The 27,219-nt window shown below is 39.5% G+C and overlaps 2 protein-coding genes across 7 annotated transcripts in view; both read right to left on the bottom strand.

The window, feature by feature from the left end:
* Positions 1-4,932, bottom strand: part of si:dkey-32e6.3 — a 34,644-nt gene extending 29,712 nt beyond the window's left edge. The window contains exon 1 of the mRNA XM_034172164.1: positions 4,548-4,932. Within this exon, the coding sequence (XP_034028055.1) occupies positions 4,548-4,932 (385 nt within the window). The remainder of the gene's footprint in view (positions 1-4,547) is intronic.
* Positions 4,933-5,009: 77 nt separating this feature from the next.
* The window catches only part of usp19 (ubiquitin specific peptidase 19), a 152,297-nt gene continuing 130,087 nt past the window's right edge, over positions 5,010-27,219 (bottom strand). For 3 of the 6 annotated variants that reach the window (XM_034172161.1, XM_034172160.1, XM_034172159.1), the window contains one exon: positions 11,525-11,867. In XM_034172161.1, the coding sequence (XP_034028052.1) occupies positions 11,577-11,867 (291 nt within the window). In that variant the 3' untranslated portion in view covers positions 11,525-11,576. Of the gene's footprint in view, positions 7,484-11,524; positions 11,868-27,219 lie in introns of those variants that run through there. The other 3 variants (XM_034172162.1, XM_034172163.1, XM_034172158.1) reach the window with 3 other exon arrangements.

Raw genomic sequence — 27,219 nt, 5'->3', positions numbered from 1 at the left:
TGAAGAAAATAAGAACAACCCCAGGTTTCTTTTCAGCACTGTAGCCAGGCTGACAAAGAGTCAGAGCTCTATTGAGCCGAGTATTCCTTTAACTTTAACTAATAATGACTTCAAGAATTTCTTTGCTAATAAAATTTTAACTATTAGAGAAAAAATTACTCATAACCATCCCAAAGACATATCGTTATCTTTGGCTGCTTTCAGTGATGCCAGTATTTGGTTAGACTCTTTCTCTCCGATTGTTCTGTCTGAGTTATTTTCATTAGTTACTTCCTCCAAACCATCAACATGTTTATTAGACCCCATTCCTACCAGGCTGCTCAAGGAAGCCCTACCATTAATTAATGCTTCGATCTTAAATATGATCAATCTATCTTTATTAGTTGGCTATGTACCACAGGCTTTTAAGGTGGCAGTAATTAAACCATTACTTAAAAAGCCATCACTTGATCCAGCTATCTTAGCTAATTATAGGCCAATCTCCAACCTTCCTTTTCTCTCAAAAATTCTTGAAAGGGTAGTTGTAAAACAGCTAACTGATCATCTGCAGAGGAGTGGTATATTTGAAGAGTTTCAGTCAGGTTTTAGAATTCATCATAGCACAGAAACAGCATTAGTGAAGGTTACAAATGATCTTCTTATGGCCTCAGACAGTGGACTCATCTCTGTGCTTGTTCTGTTAGACCTCAGTGCTGCTTTTGATACTGTTGACCATAACATTTTATTACAGAGATTAGAGCATGCCATAGGTATTAAAGGCACTGCGCTGCGGTGGTTTGAATCATATTTAGCTAATAGATTACAATTTGTTCATGTAAATGGGGAATCTTCTTCACAGACTAAGGTTGATTATGGAGTTCCACAAGGTTCTGTGCTAGGACCAATTTTATTCACTTTATACATGCTTCCCTTAGGCAGTATTATTAGACAGCATTGCTTAAATTTTCATTGTTACGCAGATGATACCCAGCTTTATCTACCCATGAAGCCAGAGAACACACACCAATTAGCTGGATGGCATTACCCTGACCTCTAGTAATACTGTGAGAAATCTTGGAGTCATTTTTGATCAGGATATGTCATTCAATGCGCATATTAAACAAATATGAAGGACTGCTTTTTTGCATTTGCGCAATATCTCTAAAATTAGAAAGGTCTTGTCTCAGAGTGATGCTGAAAAACTAATTCATGCATTTATTTCCTCTAGGCTGGACTATTGTAATTCATTATTATCAGGTTGTCCTAAAAGTTCCCTGAAAAGCCTTCAGTTAATTCAAAATGCTGCAGCTAGAGTACTGACAGGGACTAGAAGGAGAGAGCATATCTCACCCATATTGGCCTCTCTTCATTGGCTTCCTGGTAATTCTAGAATAGAATTTAAAATTCTTCTTCTTACTTATAAGGTTTTGAATAATCAGGTCCCATCTTATCTTAGGGACCTCATAGTACCATATCACCCCAATAGAGCGCTTCGCTCTCAGACTGCAGGCTTACTTGTAGTTCCTAGGGTTTGTAAGAGTAGAATGGGAGGCAGAGCCTTCAGCTTTCAGGCTCCTCTCCTCTGGAACCAGCTCCCAATTTGGATCAGGGAGACAGACACCCTCTCTACTTTTAAGATTAGGCTTAAAACTTTCCTTTTTGCTAAAGCTTATAGTTAGGGCTGGATCAGGTGACCCTGAACCATCCCTTAGTTACGCTGCTATAGACTTAGACTGCTGGGGGGTTCCCACGATGCACTGAGTGTTTCTTTCTCTTTTTGCTTTGTTTGCACCACTCTGCATTTAATCATTAGTGATTGATCTCTGCTCCCCTCCACAGCATGTCTTTTTCCTGGTTCTCTCCCTCAGCCCCAACCAGTCCCAGCAGAAGACTGCCCCTCCCTGAGCCTGGTTCTGCTGGAGGTTTCTTCCTGTTAAAAGGGAGTTTTTCCTTCCCACTGTCGTCAAGTGCTTGCTCACAGGGGGTCGTTTTGACCGTTGGGGTTTTTCCGTAATTATTGTATGGCTTTGCCTTACAATATAAAGCACCTTGGGGCAACTGTTTGTTGTGATTTGGCGTTATATAAATAAAATTGATTTGATGTGCACAGTTTATTTTTCTGTAGGTAATTCGGTCGCCGAAGCTTACAGTCGAGCAGAGGCAGCGTCGCTCCAACAGCGTTCAGGGCATGGCGTAATCCATCAAATGTGAAACGGTAATTCTGTATCAGAATCCACATCAATACTTTCAGATGGTATCTTAAATTCACCCATTTCGCTGGCGACGGAGGTACGCCACTTTCTCTTGTTCTCAGCTAACAGCGTTAACAGCTACCAGTGCGCGCATCCGGTGTTCTGTCAAATTATGCGTCTTGTCATGTAAATCGACAGTTCCGCATCCCGACAATATTGCGCATGCAGGCATGCACATTTGCAGTTATGTGGAGGAGAGGAATGACATTCGACAGGAATTACATCTTGTCAGAAACATTTTTATCCTGCACTATTGACCTTGAGACAGTGTACAGAAGAGCAACCAAATCCCCCCACCCCCCACGACACAAAACTAAAGTCATTTCAAATGGCAACTTTCTGGCTTTAAGAAACACTATAAGAAATCAAGAAAAAAAATTGTGGCAGTCAGTAACGGTTACTTTTTTAGACCAAGCAGAGGGAAAAAAATATGGAATCACGCAATTCTGAGGAATAAATTATGTAATCACCCTGTAAATTTTCATCCCCAAAACTAACACCTGCATCAAATCAGATCTGCTCATTAGTCTGCATCTAAAAAGGAATGATCACACCTTGGAGAGCTGTTGCACCAAGTGGACTGACATGAATCATGGCTCCAACATGAGAGATGTCAATTGAAACAAAGGAGAGGATTATCAAACTCTTAAAAGAGGGTAAATCATCACGCAATGTTGCAAAAGATGTTGGTTGTTCACAGTCAGCTGTGTCTAAACTCTGGACCAAATACAAACAACATGGGAAGGTTGTTAAAGGCAAACATACTGGTAGACCAAGGAAGACATCAAAGCGTCAAGACAGAAAACTTAAAGCAATATGTCTCAAAAATTGAAAATGCACAACAAAACAAATGAGGAACGAATGGGAGGAAACTGGAGTCAACGTCTGTGACCGAACTGTAAGAAACCGCCTAAAGGAAATGGGATTTACATATAGAAAAGCTAAACGAAAGCCATCATTAACACCTAAACAGAAAAACAAGGTTACAATGGGCTAAGGAAAAGCAATCCTGGACTGTGGATGACTGGATGAAAGTCATATTCAGTGATGAATCTCGAATCTGCATTGGGCAAGGTGATAATGCTGGAACTTTTGTTTGGTGCCGTTCCAATGAGATTTATAAAGATGACTGCCTGAAGAGAACATGTAAATTTCCACAGTCACTGATGATATGGGGCTGCATGTCAGGTAAAGGCACTGGGGAGATGGCTGTCATTACATCATCAATAAATGCACAAGTTTACGTTGATATTTTGGACACTTTTCTTATCCCATCAATTGAAAGGATGTTTGGGGATGATGAAATCATTTTTCAAGATGATAATGCATCTTACCATAGAGCGAAAACTGTGAAAACATTCCTTGCAAAAAGACACATAGGGTCAATGTCATGGCCTGCAAATAGTCCGGATCTTAATCCAATTGAAAATCTTTGGTGGAAGTTGAAGAAAATGGTCCGTGACAAGGCTCCAACCTGCAAAGCTGATCTGGCAACAGCAATGAGACAAAGTTGGAGCCAGATTGATGAAGAGTACTGTTTGTCACTCATTAAGTCCATGCCTCAGAGACTGCAAGCTGTTATAAAAGCCAGAGGTGGTGCAACAAAATACTAGTGATGTGTTGGAGCGTTCTTTTGTTTTTCATGATTCCATAATTTTTTCCTCAGAATTGAGTGATTCCATATTTTTTTCCCCTCTGCTTGGTCTAAAAAAGTAACCGTTACTGACTGCCACAATTTTTTTTTTCTGATTTCTTATAGTGTTTCTTAAAGCCAGAAAGTTGTCATTTGAAATGACTTTAGATGTCTGTGATCTGCTTTTTTTTCTACAAAATTAAACAACTGAATGAACATCCTCCGAGGCCGGTGATTCCATTATTTTTGGGTTGTATATATAGAGTTTATTCTAAGTTTATGAAAACACACCAATATGTTGTTATTGGTACTGTAACAGTACCAATAACAACATATTAGCTAATGAACAGAAGATTATGGATGCTAGGGCGTCTCAAAGTCTGCATATCAATGTCCCTAAATCCTACACAAGCGCTGCTTTAATGACTGATGGAAATGAAGTCCAAGACATTTTCAGTGATCCAGACCCTGACTTGTCAAAAAACAAAAAAAAAAACTGGCTGTAAAATCGACGAATTATATTTCGTTTGAAAATCTCTGAAAGCACGCTTGTGCCGATAGTCGAAGCTAGAAGCACATCTTGATAGTTTTATTTGTAGAGGTGGCCATGGAGGCAAAATGATTACCCCGTACGTGACCCTTGTCCCAGATTAGTGTTTAGGTGTGTGTGATTTTGAGTTTACCCTTTTCGTTCATGTGTCCCCATGTGACAGTGGATAAAAAGCTGTCGAGAGCGGCTACAGTTCCCTGTGCCGTCGCGGTGTCCGACACCAGTATGGTGTTGTTCAGGTCAACATGTAGGACCAACTTCTTTCTTCGTTCGTTACTTGAAGACAGAAGTACCCGAGGGACTATAGACTGACCCGCTCCAAGGACAGGTTCAGGGATCTTTGCGCTACTTGTCCCGATAAACTCTTCAGTGTAACGCCTGTTCTCATCCAGCTCCTCCATGCCTAAAATCCAAGCAGACCAGACTTGTCGGTGAGCCCGCGTTTCTGTCCGAGTCACTCTTCTGTTTACTTCCTCATTCCCGCTTTCTTCTTCGCGACTCAGTTGCGCTCGTCTCATTCGCTGCAGTGCCACCTACAGGCGCTGGAAAATATGACAAACATAATGACTCCAACAGACAAAAATCCCACAGTACAATTCTCCAAACTGTTTTTATTTATATTAACCATTTATATCCACAGCACCATTCTTAAGGATCCCCACTTCAAATAAACGCAGTCTGTTACAAAGGAGGGGGAAATGAGAAGCAGCAAAACTGGAAAGATGTGTTTTTAACAAAGGTTGAGAGTTACAGTTTGCAAGAACATGCAGCCATGCACATTTCAGATTACACTGAAGGACATCAGTGATTGTAACCACAGAATCCACTTTCAAAACATGTACATTAAAGCAAAACAGGTTACATGGATTTTGTGACAAAAAGTGCGCAATCTGTTGATAAAAAGTAGCAGTTCAGCACCTGTCACTAATTTCTTTTCAACTGCTACAAGTTTAATCCACATTACGGTGTACCCTGTTACACCAACTCAAACTAGGCATTCCAGTGGCTTCGCATTTCAAAATAAAGCGACACCTCGAGTGCGTGATTTTGTCAGATTCACATGGTATAGATTCCAGTTTGCTGGGAGAATTATTGTAATCTGTGGTGACCAAGTGGTTAATGCACTTGGTTTCAGTTCAGAAGGTTCCGGGTTCAAATCCCAGCCCTGCCACATTTCTCCATGTAATGTGGAGTTGCGTCAGGAAGGGCATCCAGCGTAAAACTTGTGCCAATTCAACATGCAGATCCACCTTGGATTTACTGTGGCGACCCCAAGTGCAATCAAGGGAGCAGCCAAAGGGACTTTTTCTGATTCTTTGGGTGAGATTCTGCCTTGATCCCAAAACATCTCATCCTTCTCCCAGATGAGATGCTGCACAGTGGAGCACCATAAAAACCTATTCTGCGCTGCGATTGCTCTCGTCTTTACTGGAAACTGCTGAAGCACAATTTTGTGTCAAAAATTATTGTGCATCATGGGAGAACTGTGGTGCATTCATGGAGATGTGAAGCCACTGGATGAGGAAAGAGAGGGACAAAAATTTCAGAGAACCCTCACTCAAAACTCCATCCCGCCTGCCTTGGTCTGGTCAAGATGAGCTAGTTTGATCTTTACATTAAATCTCAAGGTGCACTGGTTTGTGGAAGCATGATAACACACCTTAAACATTTTAGGGATAAATTGCATTAGAAAAAACTTAACATAAACTAATAACAGATGATACAAGTGCAGTAGCTTCTACAACTGTGTCACCATATGTACCAAATGAGTTTAACTAGTTGGCTCTAAAAATATTTCTACACCCAGTTTTTTTTTAGCCATTCACCACAGTATAACGGAGTCCAAAGATAATGACTCCAAGCTTGAAGTGCAGGCTGTCAGCTTTAATTTGAAGGTGTTTACAAGCTCTGCACACAGCAGAATTTCAACATTTTGTGTTCCTCCATTGAATGACTAAAAACAATCTGACAGTTTGGGTGCTCATCTAACCAGATTTTTATCAGTTACATTTAGAATTTGTTTACTGTCTATCCCAAGATCAAAGAGCAATCACTGCCGAGAAAACAAGGCACCACACCTGCACGTAGACACTGAAAACATGCTTTTCAATGTTTCAAAGAGTAGGGGGAAAAAGTGAAACCTGGAAGACCAGATGTAACAACTGTGGGGGATGATAAAATAATTTGTTCAGTCTATTAAAAAGTCCTTCACAAGCCAGATCAAGAACACCCTTCAGGTGGTTTGCATATCTGTGTCAGAACCACCAAGACTTCACCAAAGTAAACAGAGGATTTAACATGAAACGTACAATACCAACACATCTCACACACAGGTAGGCCAAATTACAGATGACGCAACCTTGCCACGTCTTCGAACTCCAGTTTTCAGAATGACCGACAGCAAAGGACCTACCACAAATTACAATTAATTCATTGTATCCTTTTACTTTTAGCTACTGACAAAAGCAAATACAAAAAGTGATGGAAATTCAGCACAACACACCCAGGTTTTGTAGAAATGGCTTTAAATTACAACTGAACCTGTGCACTTGTAGCTTACACTGTGTGAGACAGCAAAAATACGTTTTTAAAAAGTGTGTGGGTATTTAAGAGCCCAACTGCATATAAACTGCTTTGTCTTCATCAATGGAAAATTATATTGTGTAATTAAGGAGTGTGTCTGATAACGCGTATGTCCAGTTTGTACTGAATCCACATCTAAAGGCCCATCACCACTGAGCACCTTCAATGTTCCAAAGGCCACCTGCAGATCTTCTCCAACTGCACCCTTTGGTTTGAGAGTCTTAGGACAACTACATATCTGAGGAGCAGCTTCCAGCAAGAGAACCATCTCCTGTGGAGCTGTTGATCAGTGGACATCCACCTGCGCACTCAGTGGATCACCAGCTCCACCCAGCACATCAGTCATCAGTCCACTTCTTCCATGTTGCTGTAGGGTGGTGCTGCACACTCTGCGGAGTGGGAGAAGAGGTCAGAGGGCACCTCTGGGTTTAATGCTGGCGGGCCTTCAGAGTCCAGGTCATTCCCAAATAGTGAGTCACTGGAGGCCTGCAAAATAAACTATCATTAATAACAATGATAAGTTCTGGCTGACTGTGTTGGAGGAAACATCTGGAAAGCCCATGCACATGTAAAAATGTTAATTCCTCTCTTTTTTCCCTCTTAAGTTAATGGTGACCAACATTCAAAGAAAGGACAAAAATACACATATAAACAGTTTAGCATTTTATTTTAAAGAAAATTCTTTATATATTAGAAAGCATTTGCATTGTGGTATCGAGGTCCATTATTGAGAAAATCTTTTAAAAATTTAATACAGCATTTGCAAGAAGTACAAAGTATATTGCAACAGCAAACATTTGTTTTCCCCTTAAGTTAAATGTGCAACATACAGCAGTCCATAAACAGTTTTACCCATCAGAAGTCATATCAATTCAAAGAATTCCACCAAAAAACCCAAAAACATTTGGATGTTTACAAACAGTAGTTTGCCTTGAAAATCCAACAGATTTTGTTTTCAAATCCAAAGTGCTTCATGTTGAACACAAGACAGAATTTAAAATCAAGTTCATATTATATATATATGAATTAGCAATTGTACAGTTTGATGTTGCATTCAGATATGCCAATTACTTTGTAAGGTCACTCTGCATGGTCTCAGTGTACGAGAAAAGTTCTGAGGTTTCCCTGAGACTGACATTAACATACAACCACAACAGATTTAACACCATCTATGGATTAGCTTTTGAGAGATGTACAATTAGCATATTTTCCATCTTATACACTGTGGTTTATTTATTTTTAACCGCTAATTTAGGATGTACTAATAGGGATGTACAGGAACATAATCACAGTTCAATACATTTTCAAAACAGTAGATGAAAGAAAAACATATTTAGCCCATGTTCTTAAGGCTAGTGTGTGACTGAATAGTTTTTCCACATTGTTACAAAATGTTTTTCTTGCATTCACGCAAAATGTCAATTCAAAAATAAATGTTAAACTTTTTTCTGGATGTGTTTTTTTTTTTGTTGTTGTTGTTTTTAAATGGAGATAAACTCCAGAGTGGGGAGGTGATGGTTTAGTGGTTAAGCAGTGGGCTTGAGACCAGAGGAAAAAAGGCCGGAAAATCAGTAAGATCCCTTGGGCAAGGTCCTTAATCCCCAAGTTGCACTTGTTGTGTAGTGAGCGCCTTGCATGGCAGCACCCTGACATCTGTATATGAGTGCATGTGTCAATAGGTGAATGCAAGGTATTACTGTAAAGTGCTTTGAGCTTCTGAGACAGAAGATGGAAAAGCTCTATATAAATGCAGTCCATTTACCATTTACTGAGTCTGGAAAATATGATCAGGGTATTGCCACTATGTGTGACAACATATTATCAAACTTTAAAAATAAAAGTTCTTCAGAAACATGGGTTATCAACTATACAAATTGGCGAAGGTGCTGGATTATGGCTTTTAAATGTTAAAAATAAAGTATTCCAGAAAACGTATTTTTCAAAGAAATATAAAATAATATGTACACCACCATTCTGCTTTAATTACGGTGATGAAAGTGGGCCATGAAAAAAAAAGAAAAAAAAAACCCCCTGAAAATTGTTGGCAAGAGCCAAAGGCCCAAAGCCCCTGGTGGTGGTCTGCGGGTTCTTCCACAGAAAAATTTGAGATCTCAGATGCATTCTGGTGCAGGTCTATTTTTGCGTTTCTTTTCACACAACTTGTATTGTGCTACCAGCCTTTAATCCAAAAAACATACATTGTGGCAGGAGCTTTGGAGCTATTGATTATGTCAGTTTTCAAATTCTTGGCCACCTTAAAATCCTTACAAATGTTTTTAATTGAACATTCATTTCTGATTACTGTACATTTTGAAGTTAAACTTTTCTTACATTAGAAAACTATTTTTAGACAAAATGGCATGAAAAGTAAGGTGTACATGTTGTAATCATGGTAGATTCATTCATTCAACAAATGTATGTTTCTGATGTGGGCCAAGAAATATATTTCTTAAAATATAAAGAAATATGAAAGCACTGTGCCATTTTCTTTGATTACTTCATTGTTTAAAAAAAAACTTAAGGAAAACAACAGTGCAGTCTCCAACAATGACTTCATAAACTCTTCAGCTGAAAACAAATGAACCCTTCTTCTTTGGAAATTATTGGGGGCTTGCAAACCAACACAGTGTATTACTGCCACCAACTGTTTGGGTGTGGAACTGAATGAATGGACTCTGATGTATGATGTCAAAAATAACTCGGAAACATTCACCACGTGAGTAAAAACCCTGATTTCTGGTAATTTCCAGAAAACTCATCACTGTAAATAAAATATTCACGTTCATTGTGCAACCATAAGAGTTAACCCTAATTATACAACATTTAACAGCTGTGTCATCAATATCTGGAGTCTCACACTAAAACTGCAACAAATTACATTCAAAGCTGGACGGTATGTATTGCAAAGTCAACATTAGCTTTCTTACAAGACTACACCATTAATTATTTTCTCACTTCATTTTGCAGTTTTAAAAGATGCAAAGCAACATGTCAGGTTTACTACAAAACATCTTGAGAACTTCATATCTTCACTCATCTATGGCTGAAGTTACTAAAAACCAAAGGGGACTATCAAAGACATTTCAGTAACACCAAGAAAACAGAGCTTAAACATCACATAAGTGAGCTACTAAATAAGAGGTACAATAAATGTTGGCTGGACAGACTAATTTAAGGCACCAAAGTACAGTCCTAGTCAAAATTATTGTCACTCCAGATATTTAAGTATAAGGCTTAGAATATCTTGACAAATGAATGCAAGTTAACCAATTATGTATAATAATCACAATAAAATGTCTAATGTTACTGAACAAAGTGAAAATAACCATTTGTAATACAAGCAAAATTCAACAGAAACTTTGGGAACACTGGCAGCCTCCAGTTTGTTGTAGTTCTCTAGAAACTTAATGGTATTTTTTTTTTTTTTTAGATTTACATTAAGAATCATTCCTGGCCCATTTAAAACAGTACATCATTTAGTTTTTAACCATTCTTTAGGGCTATTCACTCTGATTTTGCAATTGCCTTGAAACCTCTGGAGGTTTTTTTGTAAATCATTTCTGATTATATAGCTCTATTATAGTGAAGCAGAAATGGAAATAATCTCATTTTGAGTGACTATTTTAAAATCACCAAACATTTGTCAACAACTGTTCAGCATCATTTTTGTATTTCCTATTTTCATGTATGAAAGCATTTTTTGTTGTTGGCAAACAACTTTTGGTATTTTACTGAATAAATAAATAAAAAATATGGGTGCAAAAATCAGGGGTGCCAATAATTTTGAGCAGGTGATAAATCAAGGTGAATGAAAAGGCAAAAATAAAAATATCAAATAAAGACCAAAGTGCTGCCTTTGTTTCATAGGAACATTTTCAGAGTTGCTTGCATTGTTGAAGTGCTTCCGTACGCATATACCAAATATTTATTTTTATATTAGAGCCAGAAGAACTTCTGATTACATATTAGAGCGCAATGTTAACAAGAATGAGGTCTGTTAGCAATGACTTAACTTCAATCACTAATACTGTTGAATTATTATCTTGATTTGGCCAACCAGTTTTTCTCATCTTACAAGTATGTGATGTTGAACTGTAATGTTGCCTGATTTTACTTTGAGGGTCTGTGTGATCATGTGAGTGATTGAGGTGGTTAAAGCTAAAAAAACCCCAAAGAAACTCAGACTGCAACTGCAAATGTCAAAAAGCATGTGACAGACATTTACGGTGGTAGCAAGAGTTAATAAAATGCATAGTTGTAAAGTTATACTATCAGTAAAAAATGCTGTTTAGAATAATCAGCTTTCAGCAAAACATAAATCAGAAAAACCAGAAAGTTTTCTTCTCACAAGGGTCATTTTTTTCCGAGTTATCCTTGTTTTGTATTTTTCCAAAATGTAGAACAGAAATTCACTGAAAAGCAATGGCTGGCAACCTCTGCTCTTATTCAGTAAAAGAAGGTTTTCAATGGACATTACCTTAAAATTTTTAATATGGCTCATCTGTACTTTGTCAATGGTCTCAGGTCAGACTGAAGTCATGTTTATACACAATTTCCCACATCACCATCTAACCACTGGTCAGGTCCAACTGGATTTCCAGATCAGAGGGTAGACTATATTGACAAAGAGAGCCAACAGGGCCGCCAGTGTGCCCACAACAAAATATCGCATACAGTCATCCTCAGGATATTCTGAGATTCCATCTCTATGACGTCGCTGCAATGACCCTTCAATTCTGTCACCTTCTTCATCTCTGTTTGTTCTCCTCTGCATTTGTCGCCTCCGCAGTCCAGAGCGGAAGAGTCCATGTGGGCCTTCGTCAAGCCCCTCTTCCTCTTCTTCCTCCAGTTCCTGCCATATTAGAGAGGCCTGCGATTGGCGGAAACTGGTGTCAGCTTCTTCAGGAAAAGGCGTAGTCTAACAAACAACCTGATCTGAAGGCCACATTCAAACAGTACTGTGGGCTGCTGTTTTTATGTTTAAGCAAATAATCAAATATTATATCTGCCAGATATTAAGTAAACATGTTTATTTGTAATTTCATCTGGTAGTTACTTGTTGCACAGTAAGGATCAAAATAAAGGCTCCCAAAATGGTAGTTTTGCTTTGTTTAAGTTAATGTTCTTGGTTAGAGAATTAATGAGAGCCAGTGCAGAATGAACCGAGACTCAAAAAACAAACGTGTGTACACACACACACACACACACACACACACACACACACACACACACACACACACACACACACACACACACACACACACACACACACACACACACACACACACACACACACACACACACACACACACACACACACACACAGGCCAGCTACAGAAGGTAGCAACAGTAAACTAAAGCAAAATGAATGAGTTTCTTAATATAATACACTCATGACTGCAGTGTTTATGATGTCTATTCTTAAATGTAACCATTTCTGAGATGTCCCCAGTACCTAAAGCTCTTGGCAACAAAGTAGATGCACTCCTAGCTAGAAATGTTTGGCACCTCTAAATTTTAAATAAAGAGTTGAAAACATGTCCAGAAATAAAAGCAAATTAACCTTTTTTTAATAATCAGATTATTTAATAAAATAATAATCATATAGTCCGATATAGGCTCTGAGGCCAAAGGATGCTCATTTCCGAATACTGTCACATGAAGCAGATGAGTCTGTGACTCCGACTGGACAGCACACCTTCCCTTCACTGGCTACTATCCCAGCCAATACCCGTAACCATTGACAGCTGGGTAGAATGGAACAATGCAGATTTTTTTGTCCAAGGACATACTGACCATTAAGAAGGAGGGTGTTGGCTAGAGCTCTAGTGCATTTGGAAAGTATTTGCAGCACTTCACATTTTCCACATTTTGTTATGTTACAGCATTATTTTCAAATGGAGTAAATTCATTTTTAACCTCAAAATTCTACTCACAAAACACTATAATGACAACATGATTTTTTTTTAACTTATTACAAACACAAAACTAAGAAATGACATGTACCCAAGTATTCACACCCTTTACTCAATACTTTGTTGATGCACCTTTGCCAGCAATTACAGCCTCAAATAGTCTTGAATATGATGCCACAAGCTTGTTCAATTGGATTCAGGTCTGGGAACCCTCAAACCTGACCAGAGAATTTTGTTTCTCATGATCTAAAGCCCAGGTTACACATAGACGGTTTTGTCGGCAGGAAGTACATACACCGAAGTTTGCGGTAGTTCCGGCTGTTTTCGCGGTGGAATGGGGCAGAGCATTTCGCCAGCGTTTTGAGCGGCGTACTAGCCGCAAATACGCGGATAAAACGCCACTAAATCTGTCGAATAAAGCGGTGTTTTGACGCCGTAGCATCCGGCACACGTCAGGCAACGGGGGTTAATACCCAGTTCTATCCTTTACAATCGCAGGTTAAGACGTGCGTGAGAACGGCGGTGTTCTGCTGCCGCTGATAATGCCCTGTGTACCGCTGGATTTATCCAGGCAAATCCTGCGTTACTCCAGGAACTTTTGCATATAGGCACCGTCCCCAGAGTATAATAGGCTGAAGCAGCTGTCACTGCAGGGGGAGGGAGCTCTTTTTTTTTTCTTTTCTTTTCCTCTCCTTTTCCCCCTCCTCAACGTGTTGCTCGTCTCTACCACAGACCTCTCCTCTGCTTCTGAACCAGACTTCTTGGTAAGTCCTTGCCCCTGCCAATTTTCTCTTAGGAGGCATACTGGAGCTTCTCTGCAAAAATATCTGGAGCTGGCCGCGAGTGAGAGGCCTGCATGCAGCGCGCTAGCCGCCTATTGGCCATTTGGAACGCCGTTAATCGGGAGGTGGCATTTAGAACAGCGTACTGTCTGCTAGCGCAGCCGTTTTGTCTGCCTCTGTCGCTGGTTAAAACGCCCTTGAGGACGCCAATGTGGGCTCTTTCGCCCTTTTACACGCCGTTGGTTAGAGATACAACGTCGGCCGCCAATTATGGCGGTGTAAACTGCGGCACTACAGGGAGGGACAGGATGAAACGCCGATTAAAAAGTATCAAACGCCATTGTTCGAGTTGTCTCAGTCGTCGCGAATTCTCCGGGAGCGATCCCGGAATTACTCAACATGTTGAATAATTTTTTTCAACGATTCCCGGTAAAGCCAGAACTAAGCCACGCCCCCTAGTGCCAGCGTTAACAATGGTGTGTGATCCTTAAGACGGCCAAAAGCTCTTCTGGGACGCTTTCAGGAGCTCTTACTGTCTATGTGTAAACAGGACTTTAGAGTCCTTCAGGTGCCTTTTGGCAAACTCCAGGTGGACTGTCATGTGCCTTCGACTAAGAAGTGGCTTCTGTCTGGCCAATCTACCATACAGGCCTGATTGGTGGATTTCTGCAGAGGTGGATGTCCTTCTGGAAGGTTCTCCTCTCTCCACAGAGGAATGCTAGAGCTCTGACAGAGTGACCATCAGGTTTTCGGTCACTTTCCTGACTAAGGCCTTTCTTCTGCCATAAATGGCACAAGAAAGTGAAAACACTTATTTCTATTGTGATCCATAAAAAAACCCAAAAAAAAAACAACAAAAAAAAACATATATATATATATAAAAGTAATAATAACAGTGTGTATATGATAAGAGCCTACATTAATACAGTAAATTTATATTTAAAAATTATATAATTAACAGGAAATAAAAGGGTTGAGTTCTTCTTCTACAAACTGTTGAGGTCTATGGTTCTAAAAACATACTGGACTCACATGCCATTCCAGCTCATTATGGAAACTTAGCATAATTTATTATCACCCTTGAAAAATTTCAGCCACGTATTTCATAAACACTACTCAATTTAGAGCCCAACATGCTATTATTCTTGAAAACTAAAAACTCACTGTTCTTTGAAAAGATGAACCTGCAATTTTTTGCTATATTATCATTATATCAAGGCCAAAAAAAAAAAGGGTCTTAACGACACCAATATATTATCGTTGATCATGATATTTTCTGAGGCAATATATTGTCCAGCAAAGTTTGCTATCATGACAGGCCTAGCATTGTGTACTTCTGGATGTATTCTGGATGTATTGATGCAATAATTAATTCAACAGGAGCCAAATCCAAGTATTGAGTGAAAAAATGAACAATAATGTATTATAAATCATTTTTTAATTTAACTTTGGAGTTGTAAGCCAAAATTATCAACATTTAAATACATGCTTGAAACGTTTTACTTTATATGCACTGAGTCTGGAAAACAAGCTGAAATAAACAAAATATATTAAACATTCTAGTTTTTTGAGATGCACTTGTGCCTGATAGATCACGGTGGAATGTTGAGAAAGCAAGGAGAAGAGGTGAAGAAGATAGATTAACTCAAATACTTGGTGTCAAATGCTGAAAACAATGAAGTGTAGACAACAGGTTCAAGGGTTCACAAACCACTGAGGATGTAAGATTAAAAAGCATGTTTGGCTGACATACATACAGCAGTGTTCAGAATAATAGTAGTGCTATGTGACTAAAAAGATTAATTCAGGTTTTGAGTATATTTGTTATTGTTACATGGGAAACAAGGTACCAGTAGATTCTCACAAATCCAAGACCAAGCATTCATGATATGCACACTCTTAAGGCTATGAAATTGGGCTATTAGCAAAAAAAAAAAAAAAAAAAAGTAGAAAAGGGGGTGTTCACAATAATAGTAGTGTGGCATTCAGTCAGTGAGTTCGTCAATTTTGTGGAACAAACAGGTGTGAATCAGGTGTCCCCTATTTAAGGATGAAGCCAGCACCTGTTGAACATGCTTTTCTCTCTGAAAGCCTGAGGAAAATGGGACGTTCAAGACATTGTTCAAAAGAACAGCGTAGTTTGATTAAAAAGTTGATTGGAGAGGGGAAAACTTATACGCAGGTGCAAAAAATTATAGGCTGTTCATCTACAATGATCTCCAATGCTTTAAAATGGACAAAAAACAAAACAAAACAAAAAAAAACAGACAAGTGGAAGAAAATGGAAAACAACCATCAAAATGGATAGAAGAATAACCAGAATGGCAAAGGCTCACCCATTGATCAGCTCCAGGATGATCAAAGACAGTCTGGAGTTACCTGTAAGTGCTGTGACAGTTAGAAGATGCCTGTGTGAAGCTAATTTATTTGCAGGAATCCCCCGCAAAGTCCCTCTGTTAAATAAAAGACATGGGCAGAAGAGGTTACAATTTGCCAAAGAACACATCAACTGGCCTAAAGAGAAATGGAGGAATATTTTGTGGACTGATGAAAACTGTTCTTTTTGGGTCCAAGGGCCGCAGACAGTTTGTGAGACGACCCCCAAACTCTGAATTCAAGCCACAGTTGACAGTGAAGACAGTGAAGCATAGTGGTGCAAGCATCATGATATGGGCATGTTTCTCCTACTATGGTGTTGGGCCTATATATCGCATACCAGGTATCATGGATCAGTCTGCATATGTCAAAATACTTGAAGAGGTCATGTTGCCTTATGCTGAAGAGCACATGCCCTTGAAATGGGTGTTTCAACAAGACAATGACCCCAAGCACACTAGTAAACGAGCAAAATCTTGGTTCCAAACCAACAAAATTAATGCCTCACAGATTATTATTATTGTTAATTAATTACTAAAACTTTATTTAACCAGGTCAAGCCCATTGAGACACAAAGATCTCTTTTCCAAGGGAAGCCTGGCCAAGAAAGCAGCTTAAAAACAAAGTTTCAAGAGGAGAACATAGAATGAGACAACAATAAAACAGACAAATACAATCTGGTCACATCATAGAGTTAATATAGTATACTAGTAGTATAGTCCCTGTTGGTAAATGATATAATAATTGATCAACATATTGATTTATTCTGCCTAACAGAAACCTGGTTACAGCAGGATGAATATGTTAGTTTAAATGAGTCAACACCCCCGAGTCACACTAACTGTCAGAATGCTCGTAGCATGGGCCGGGGCGGAGGATTAGCAGCAATCTTCCATTCCAGCTTATTAATTAATCAAAAACCCAGACAGAGCTTTAATTCATTTGAAAGCTTGTCTCTTAGTCTTGTCCATCCAAATTGGAAGTCCCAAAAACCAGTTTTATTTGTTAATATCTATCGTCCACCTGGTCGTTACTGTGAGTTTCTCTGTGAATTTTCAGACCTTTTGTCTGACTTAGTGCTTAGCTCAGATAAGATAATTATAGTGGGCGATTTTAACATCCACACAGATGCTGAGAATGACAGCCTCAACACTGCATTTAATCTATTATTAGACTCTATTGGCTTTGCTCAAAAAGTAAATGAGTCCACCCACCACTTTAATCATATCTTAGATCTTGTTCTGACTTATGGTATGGAAATAGAAGACTTAACAGTATTCCCTGAAAACTCCCTTCTGTCTGATCATTTCTTAATAACATTTACATTTACTCTGATGGACTACCCAGCAGTGGGGAATAAGTTTCATTACACTAGAAGTCTTTCAGAAAGCGCTGTAACTAGGTTTAAGGATATGATTCCTTCTTTATGGTCTCTAATGCCATATACCAACACAGTGCAGAGTAGCTACCTAAACTCTGTAAGGGAGATAGAGTATCTCGTCAATAGTTTTACATCCTCATTGAAGACAACTTTGGATGCTGTAGCTCCTCTGAAAAAGAGAGCTTTAAATCAGAAGTGTCTGACTCCATGGTATAACTCACAAACTCGTAGCTTAAAGCAGATAACCCGTAAGTTGGAGAGGAAATGGCGTCTCACTAATTTAGAAGATCTTCACTTAGCCTGGAAAAAGAGTCTGTTGCTCTATAAAAAAGCCCTCCGTAAAGCTAGGACATCTTTCTACTCATCACTAATTGAAGAAAATAAGAACAACCCCAGGTTTCTTTTCAGCACTGTAGCCAGGCTGACAAAGAGTCAGAGCTCTATTGAGCTGAGTATTCCATTAACTTTAACTAGTAATGACTTCATGACTTTCTTTGCTAACAAAATTTTAACTATTAGAGAAAAAATTACTCATAACCATCCCAAAGACGTATCGTTATCTTTGGCTGCTTTCAGTGATGCCGGTATTTGGTTAGACTCTTTCTCTCCGATTGTTCTGTCTGAGTTATTTTCATTAGTTACTTCATCCAAACCATCAACATGTTTATTAGACCCCATTCCTACCAGGCTGCTCAAGGAAGCCCTACCATTATTTAATGCTTCGATCTTAAATATGATCAATCTATCTTTGTTAGTTGGCTATGTACCACAGGCTTTTAAGGTGGCAGTAATTAAACCATTACTTAAAAAGCCATCACTTGACCCAGCTATCTTAGCTAATTATAGGCCAATCTCCAACCTTCCTTTTCTCTCAAAAATTCTTGAAAGGGTAGTTGTAAAACAGCTAACTGATCATCTGCAGAGGAATGGTCTATTTGAAGAGTTTCAGTCAGGTTTTAGAATTCATCATAGTACAGAAACAGCATTAGTGAAGGTTACAAATGATCTTCTTATGGCCTCGGACAGTGGACTCATCTCTGTGCTTGTTCTGTTAGACCTCAGTGCTGCTTTTGATACTGTTGACCATAAAATTTTATTACAGAGATTAGAGCATGCCATAGGTATTAAAGGCACTGCGCTGCAGTGGTTTGAATCATATTTGTCTAATAGATTACAATTTGTTCATGTAAATGGGGAATCTTCTTCACAGACTAAAGTTAATTATGGAGTTCCACAAGGTTCTGTGCTAGGACCAATTTTATTCACTTTATACATGCTTCCCTTAGGCAGTATTATTAGACGGTATTGCTTAAATTTTCATTGTTACACAGATGATACCCAGCTTTATCTATCCATGAAGCCAGAGGACACACACCAATTAGCTAAACTGCAGGATTGTCTTACAGACATAAAGACATGGATGACCTCTAATTTCCTGCTTTTAAACTCAGATAAAACTGAAGTTATTGTACTTGGCCCCACAAATCTTAGAAACATGGTGTCTAACCAGATCCTTACTCTGGATGGCATTACCCTGACCTCTAGTAATACTGTGAGAAATCTTGGAGTCATTTTTGATCAGGATATGTCATTCAAAGCGCATATTAAACAAATATGTAGGACTGCTTTTTTGCATTTACGCAATATCTCTAAAATCAGAAAGGTCTTGTCTCAGAGTGATGCTGAAAAACTAATTCATGCATTTATTTCCTCTAGGCTGGACTATTGTAATTCATTATTATCAGGTTGTCCTAAAAGTTCCCTAAAAAGCCTTCAGTTAATTCAAAATGCTGCAGCTAGAGTACTGACGGGGACTAGAAGGAGAGAGCATATCTCACCCATATTGGCCTCTCTTCATTGGCTTCCTGTTAATTCTAGAATAGAATTTAAAATTCTTCTTCTTACTTATAAGGTTTTGAATAATCAGGTCCCATCTTATCTTAGGGACCTCGTAGTACCATATCACCCCAATAGAGCGCTTCGCTCTCAGACTGCAGGCTTACTTGTAGTTCCTAGGGTTTGTAAGAGTAGAATGGGAGGCAGAGCCTTCAGCTTTCAGGCTCCTCTCCTGTGGAACCAGCTCCCAATTCAGATCAGGGAGACAGACACCCTCTCTACTTTTAAGATTAGGCTTAAAACTTTCCTTTTTGCTAAAGCTTATAGTTAGGGCTGGATCAGGTGACCCTGAACCATCCCTTAGTTATGCTGCTATAGACGTAGACTGCTGGGGGGTTCCCATGATGCACTGTTTCTTTCTCTTTTTGCTCTGTATGCACCACTCTGCATTTAATCATTAGTGATTGATCTCTGCTCCCCTCCACAGCATGTCTTTTTCCTGGTTCTCTCCCTCAGCCCCAACCAGTCCCAGCAGAAGACTGCCCCTCCCTGAGCCTGGTTCTGCTGGAGGTTTCTTCCTGTTAAAAGGGAGTTTTTCCTTCCCACTGTAGCCAAGTGCTTGCTCACAGGGGGTCGTTTTGACCGTTGGGGTTTTACATAATTATTGTATGGCCTTGCCTTACAATATAAAGCGCCTTGGGGCAACTGTTTGTTGTGATTTGGCGCTATATAAAAAAAATTGATTGATTGATTGATTGATTGAATATGGGGCCTCATAAGCAAGAACAAGAACAATATGAGGCAGATACTACGTCCCTCATAATGTTTTTAAATGTTCCAAGAGAAGTTAGTTCCCTCAAGTTCAAAGTTCTCTGTAGTGAGTTCCAAGCAGTAGGTGCGAAGTACATGAAGGAATGCTTACCTAACTCAGTACGAATTTTGGGGACATTAAGCAAGTAGCAATCACTGGAACGCATGGAATAAGTACTCTGCGTTCTCGAAATGCAGCCACATAGATACTGGGGGAGTAGACTTAAGATTGCTTTGTAAATAAAAATGTGCCAGTGTGAGAGACAACGTGCAGCCAACGAAGGCCACTCAACTCTGCTATATAAAGTACAATGGTGAGTGAAGGTTTTGCAACATGTAACAAACCTCAGGGCAACGTGATACACAGAGTCCAAAGATTGGAGACAATTAGCAGGGGCATGCAAATAAAGAAAGTCGCCATAGTCCAATAAAGGAAGAAAGGTGGCAGCTACTAAATTCTTCCTAGTGACAAAGCTAAAACATGTCCTGTTACGATAAAAAAAAAAAAAACAGTTTTAGCTTTAGTTTTTTGATCAGGTTCTCTATATGAGACTTAAAAGAAAGCCTGTTGTCAATCAGCACACCCAAATACTTGTAGCAAGGCACTAGCTCAATTGTGTATCCCTGCAGGGAGAACACATTAGGAGGGGGCTCGGGTGTCTTCCTGCCATTTGAAAAAAATTATAAATTTAGTTTTAGAAATGTTAAGAACGAGTTTCAAATTTACAAGCTGACATTCCAGAAGGTTAAAGGCAGTCTGTAAAAAGCCAACAGCCTCAGCAAGGGTGGAGCCACAACAGTAAATAACTGTCGTCAGCATAAAAATGGAATTCAGCATCAGTGACATTTCTGCCAAGTACATCCACAAAAATGCTAAACAAAACTGGACCTACAACAGAGCCCTGAGGCACACCAGAGGAGACCTTTAACATTCTGGAGAAACTACCACCGAAGTGTGTACATTGCATTCTGTCAGACAGATAATTCGCAAACCAACCCACTGCTTGCTTTGACAGACCAATATTCAACAATCGTTTTCTGTTTTCTGTTGTTGCTGAGAGATAAAAATCAGATTTGGCTTTTTTGATCAAAAAAGTAAAATGATTTCTAAGTCTCCTGAACCTAAGCCAATCAGCCTCAGACCCAGTGTTTCTGGCTGTAGCCCAAGACAGATTTCTTTTCCGCAAAAGGTCAGATAGCTCAGGCGTAAACCATGGGTTATCTCTCCCTTTGACTTTATACCTCCTAAGGGGAGCGTGTTTGTCAACAAGAGCGGAAAAATCTTCATGGAAAAGATCCCATGCAATCTGTACATCGATCTCAATCAAGGTCATAAAAGTCGTGAAGAAATGCCTGTTCAACAAATGCCTTCATGTTGCGTTTGATTACAAAGCGGGGTTTTGTTTTTAGGACCTTAGCATTCCTCACTGCAGCTATCACACAATGGTCACTTATATCATTGGTGAAGATGCCTATCATGGAATACCTATGTGGAGCATTAGCCAAGAACAAGTCAATTAATGAAGATTTGTCAGGGGATTTGAGATTAGGATGTGTGGGGCTCTGTATGAGCTGTGTAAGATTAATTGAGGTACAGACATCTTTGAAAGCATCAGATGATGGTTTTAGCCAATTCCAATTTCAGTCACCGGTCAGAATTAATTCACTATAGTTCAGGCCAGCCAACAGTTTTGTAAGAGAGGTGAGGGTCTCAGCACCAGCTGAGGGTGGTCTACACCAACCCACCACAGTTAGGGAAAACCCAGTTGATACCTCAAGATTAATGGCCAAAAACTCAAAATGTTTACTGACAGATCTGGACTGCAAAATGTTCAGACTGAACTTAGATTTACAATAAATCGCAACCCCGCCTCCTTTCTTGGGAAGGTCAGTCCTAAAAACATTATAACCCTTAATAGAAATGGCTTTATCAGAACATGATTTAGTAAGCCATGTTTCAGACAAAACAATGACATCTGCATCAGTTGATTTGGCCCAAATGCAGAGCATATCAATCTTTGGGAGCAAGCTACGAATATTCAGATGAATTACACCAAGCGTAGATCTATCTTTAAACTCAGCAGGGGTGTTACATGTAGCAATGTCTGGGCCAGGGTTCGGCTGTAAACCATAAATCAATAATAGGAGTAACAGCAAGAATTGTTTCCTAAATACGTCATGATTGCTGGGTGACACCTTTTTGGACTGTGACATCGTTGCAAATATGACAAGAGACTTTCCTGAAACAACAAAGTTGGTCTCTAAGACAGAGATGCAGACAAAACACAACCAATTAGCACAGATAAAAATCCATGTAAAATAATGACGGTGCTTGCACAGTTAGATTGCTGGGTAGAGCAACCGTTTGGGAGTTTGGAACTATCAGAGGGGAGTACACGTTCCCTGATTTGCACACCCCATTAGAACTGGTAAAGTCCCAGAGGGTCACAGCAACAAGCAAGGCCAGGGTTAAACGCAATGAAACGATGTTAAACGATGTGAAGAAATCATGAAAAACTGTGGTTATACAACTAAATACTAGTTTAGTGATTCACAGGATTGCTAAAAAAAAGCAGTTTGAACATAATAGTTTTGAGTTTGTAGCGTCAACAGCAGATGCTACTATTATTGTCATATACATATTTTTTTTTTTTTACTAATAGCCCAATTTCATAGTCTTAAGAGTGTGCATATCATGAATGCTTGGTCTTGTTGGATTTGTGAGAATCTACTGAATCTACTGGTACCTTGTTTCCCATGTAACAAGAAGAAATATACTCAAAACCTGGATTAATCTTTTTAGTCACATAGCACTATTATTCTGAATACTACTGTACATGTCCCTCAAAACATGTGACAGTCGTAACAGAAACTCCAACAAAGTCACCAAGATGTCTAACATCTTAGCCATTTTCTAATGAGGTCAAGAAAATGTCCTGCAATAAGTATGAGCAGTATGTATACAAAAGCACAAATGATAATGTCACATCAATCTTGGACTAAGACGTTCACTTTAATACCACTCATCTATTTTCAGACATGCACTAACAGAGCGTGAAGATGTGTCAATTTTCCACTCCAGCTCAAATTGTATTTTCAAAACAGTTTTTCCAATTTTCACCATTATTAAAGCATTCTTTGGGTTTGTAACTCATGCACAACTTCATGTTGCTTGCACTGTTTCTACACTCAACAAAAATATAATGCAACACTTTTGGTTTTGCTCCCATTTTGTATGAGATTAACTCAAAGATCTTTAACTTTTTCCACATACACAATATCACCATTTCCCTCAAATATTGTTCACAAACCAGTCTAAACCTGTGATAGTGAGCACTTCTCCTTTGCCGAGATAATCCATCCCACCTCACAGGTGTGTCATATCAAGATGCTGATTAGACACCATGATTAGTGCACAGGTGTGCCTTAGACTGCCCACAATAAAAGGCCACTCTGAAAGGTGCAGTTTTATCACACAGCACAATGCCAGAGATGTCACAAGATTTGAGGGAGCGTGCATTTGGCATGCTGACAGCAGGAATGTCAACCAGAGCTGTTGCTCGTGTATTGAATGTTCATTTCTCTACCATAAGCCGTCTCCAAAGGCGTTTCAGAGAATTTGGCAGTACATCCAACCAGCCTCACAACCGCAGACCACGTGTAACCACACCAGCCCAGGACCTCCACATCCAGCATGTTCACCTCCAAGATCGTCTGAGACCAGACACTCGGACAGCTGCTGAAACCATCTGTTTGCATAACCAAAGAATTTCTGCATAAACTGTCAGAAACCGTCTCAGGGAAGCTCATCTGCATGCTCGTCGTCCTCATCGGGGTCTCGACCTGACTCCAGTTCGTCGTCGTAACCGACTTGAGTGGGCAAATGCTCACATTCGCTGGCGTTTGGCACGTTGGAGAGGTGTTCTCTTCACAGATGAATCCCGGTTCACACTGTTCAGGGCAGATGGCAGACAGCGTGTGTGGCGTCGTGTGGGTGAGCGGTTTTCTGATGTCAATGTTGTGGATCGAGCGGCCCATGGTGGCGGTGGGGTTATGGTATGGGCAGGCATCTGTTATGGACGAAGAACACAGGTGCATTTTATTGATGGCATTTTGAATGCACAGAGATACCGTGACGAGATCCTGAGGCCCATTGTTGTGCCATACATCCAAGAACATCACCTCATGTTGCAGCAGGATAATGCACAGCCCCATGTTGCAAGGATCTGTACACAATTCTTGGAAGCTGAAAATGTCCCAGTTCTTGCATGGCCAGCATACTCACCGGACATGTCACCCATTGAGCACGTTTGGGATGCTCTGGACCGGCGTATATGACAGCGTGTACCAGTTCCTGCCAATATCCAGCAACTTTGCACAGCCATTGAAGAGGAGTGGACCAACATTCCACAGGCCACAAATGACAACCTGATCAACTCTATGCGAAGGAGATGTGTTGCACTGCATGAGGCAAATGGTGGTCACACCAGATACTGACTGGTATCCCCCCCAGTAAAACAAAACTGCACCTTTCAGAGTGGCCTTTCATTGTGGGCAGTCTAAGGCACACCTGTGCACTAATCATGGTGTCTAATCAGCATCTTGGTATGGCACACCTGTGAAGTGGGATGGATTATCTCAGCAAAGGAGAAGTGCTCACTATCACAGATTTAGACTGGTTTGTGAACAATATTTGAGGGAAATGGTGATATTGTGTATGTGGAAAAAGTTTTAGATCTTTGAGTTCATCTCATACAAAATTGGAGCAAAACCAAAAGTGTTGCGTTTATATTTTTGTTGCGTATATATTGACAAATGCCTCCAAATTTGAATTTAAACTGGTAGAACAGGCACCACTGATTGAATATAAATAAAGATCCTGACACCGCCCAACATCAGTGCAATGTGTCTGTTATTCAGACACACTGCACTGATGTCATTAAGTCTGTGCCAATTTAAATCAGTCAAAAAAGCTTCGCCACTTTGGTCGCAATGCCAGTTTAAAACTAAAAACTAGCCTATCTTGTTCAATAGATAACACAATTGTCCAAAGGTGTCAATAAGCAGGTTATGCATAGGATTAATTGAGTCAGTCAGTTAATGGGTTCACAAACTGCATGTAAATAACTCCATAACAATGACAGTATATTTGTCTCTATAATTCTAGATTCTGATACATCAAGGTGAGGCTCAGTGAACCTTCTATTTTGGGCCATGTCATCTTTAACATGCACAAAGCTTACAACAGAAACACAAACAAATAGAGCCGCAGGCACTGTAGCTCACCTAGATGATACAAGACATCACAGTTTCAGCTCGAAAAGTGGACATTGTCAGACTCCAAAGACTGTATCAAGGTCAAAATCTAAAATCTGTGACTTAATTAAATATTCTTCACACACTGCACTGTGTTTTTGGTGCCCCTGTATTAAAATCTTGACTTTTGTAATTGTGTGTTGTATTTTGCATTGTTTTTAAGACCCCCCCCAAAATTTGAAAAGCACTCCCAAAATAGTATATATGTCTTGAAGGTTGTTTCGCAGCTCCACTCTTGACTGCTTTGGTGGGTGACAGCACAAAAATTAATTTTGAGTGTGTGTGTACAACAGCTGACACCTATTCTTATGGACATACTATACAAGTTATTTGCATAAGACAGAAGTAAGCATCCTAAAATGTTTGTGTGAATCACTGTGATTTTGTCATGTGAAGTGTGGATATGTATCTGTGCTTCTGTGATGACAAATAGCTGCATGTGTGAGAGAATATTACCCCATGGAAAGCAAAATAGAGCACATCAGCTCATTAACTTCCTCCAGATGCATATTTGTTAAACACTTGAACATGTTCACATTAACACCTCACAGAAATCATCAAGTAGGAGCAACCAAAACTACACATGGAGATCACCTGCCCGGCATGCTACCTGCTGCAACGATAGTCATCAGGTGTGGTGTGTCCTAGCCTTTGGTTGGCTGGGCACACCAAAAGGGTGGAGTGGGAGAGTTGGGAAAACATGAAGGTCAGGTGACCTCTGCTAAAGAGTTTATTAAAATATCGAGTATAGAACTGTTGTACCTGTGACTGAATTACAGTAATGCTTGGATGGAATCATTAACTGTGAATAAACATCAGTTTGCCACATACTGCATTCAGGACCAGTGGAGTTTACAAACCACAATTAACATGACTCTGCTGTACATTTACTCCAATTGTTTCAGAGATTATACAAATCATTCAATGAAACTTAATTTCAGGTAACAGCTAAGGACCTGATTCAAAAATAAAAAAGACTGCACACGCATGCATCAAACATCTTCCCTCAGTGATTTTTACCAAGACATTTAATTAACTGAGCTTATTTTGATCACTGATAGAAAAATTACAAGCTATTCACAGAAGCATGTCTCATCTGTTGTGATACTATATATTTGGATATAAAAATCATCTCAGTATTTGCTGGACTATAAGTTGCACCGTTTTGTTTCTATGCTTGTTCGTTTTTACTTGTTTGGCTGGTCCTGTGACTTATATTTCCAAGTGAATTTAAGTCAAACACATACGACAAGATGGCACAATCTACACATATGACAAGCTGCTGCTGTATACACATCTGTAGAAGGAGGTACTGATTGATCCGCACTGCTGAGCAGAAACTGGCAGTAATACACCATTAAGGTGGATACCAACAGTCCAAAAACAAGAAGAATGAGGAGTACAGGTGGGATATTACAGAATGAGAGAAATTAATAAATCATACTCTCAAACTAACAGACCACACACACACACACACACACACACACACACTTGAATAAAGTTGGGGAATAATCTTCATATGCTCTTGAATAAAGACAGGAAATAACCTTCATACTACTTACTAGTCAACTTGTCTGAACTTTGTGCGACAACCAGAATCACAATGAGGAAGACAACTAGGCAAAGGTCGCACTGCACAGACATTTCTGTCTGTTCAATGGGCAACAAGAATCAGTTTAAGCTTGAGTTATTTGTACCTCACACAATACCATTAAATAGCCTGTTTAATTCTGCTTCCTAATGCAGTGTTTGCAGTACAAATAAATAATGTGCCGGTTAAATTCATTTTGCTTCATGTTGCATGAA

Source organism: Thalassophryne amazonica, chromosome 6 (genome assembly GCF_902500255.1).
Source record: "Thalassophryne amazonica chromosome 6, fThaAma1.1, whole genome shotgun sequence".
NCBI classification, from domain to species: Eukaryota; Metazoa; Chordata; class Actinopteri; order Batrachoidiformes; family Batrachoididae; genus Thalassophryne; species Thalassophryne amazonica.
Note: the sequence above shows the minus strand (reverse complement) of the source record. Positions and strands in the feature narration are given on the sequence as shown.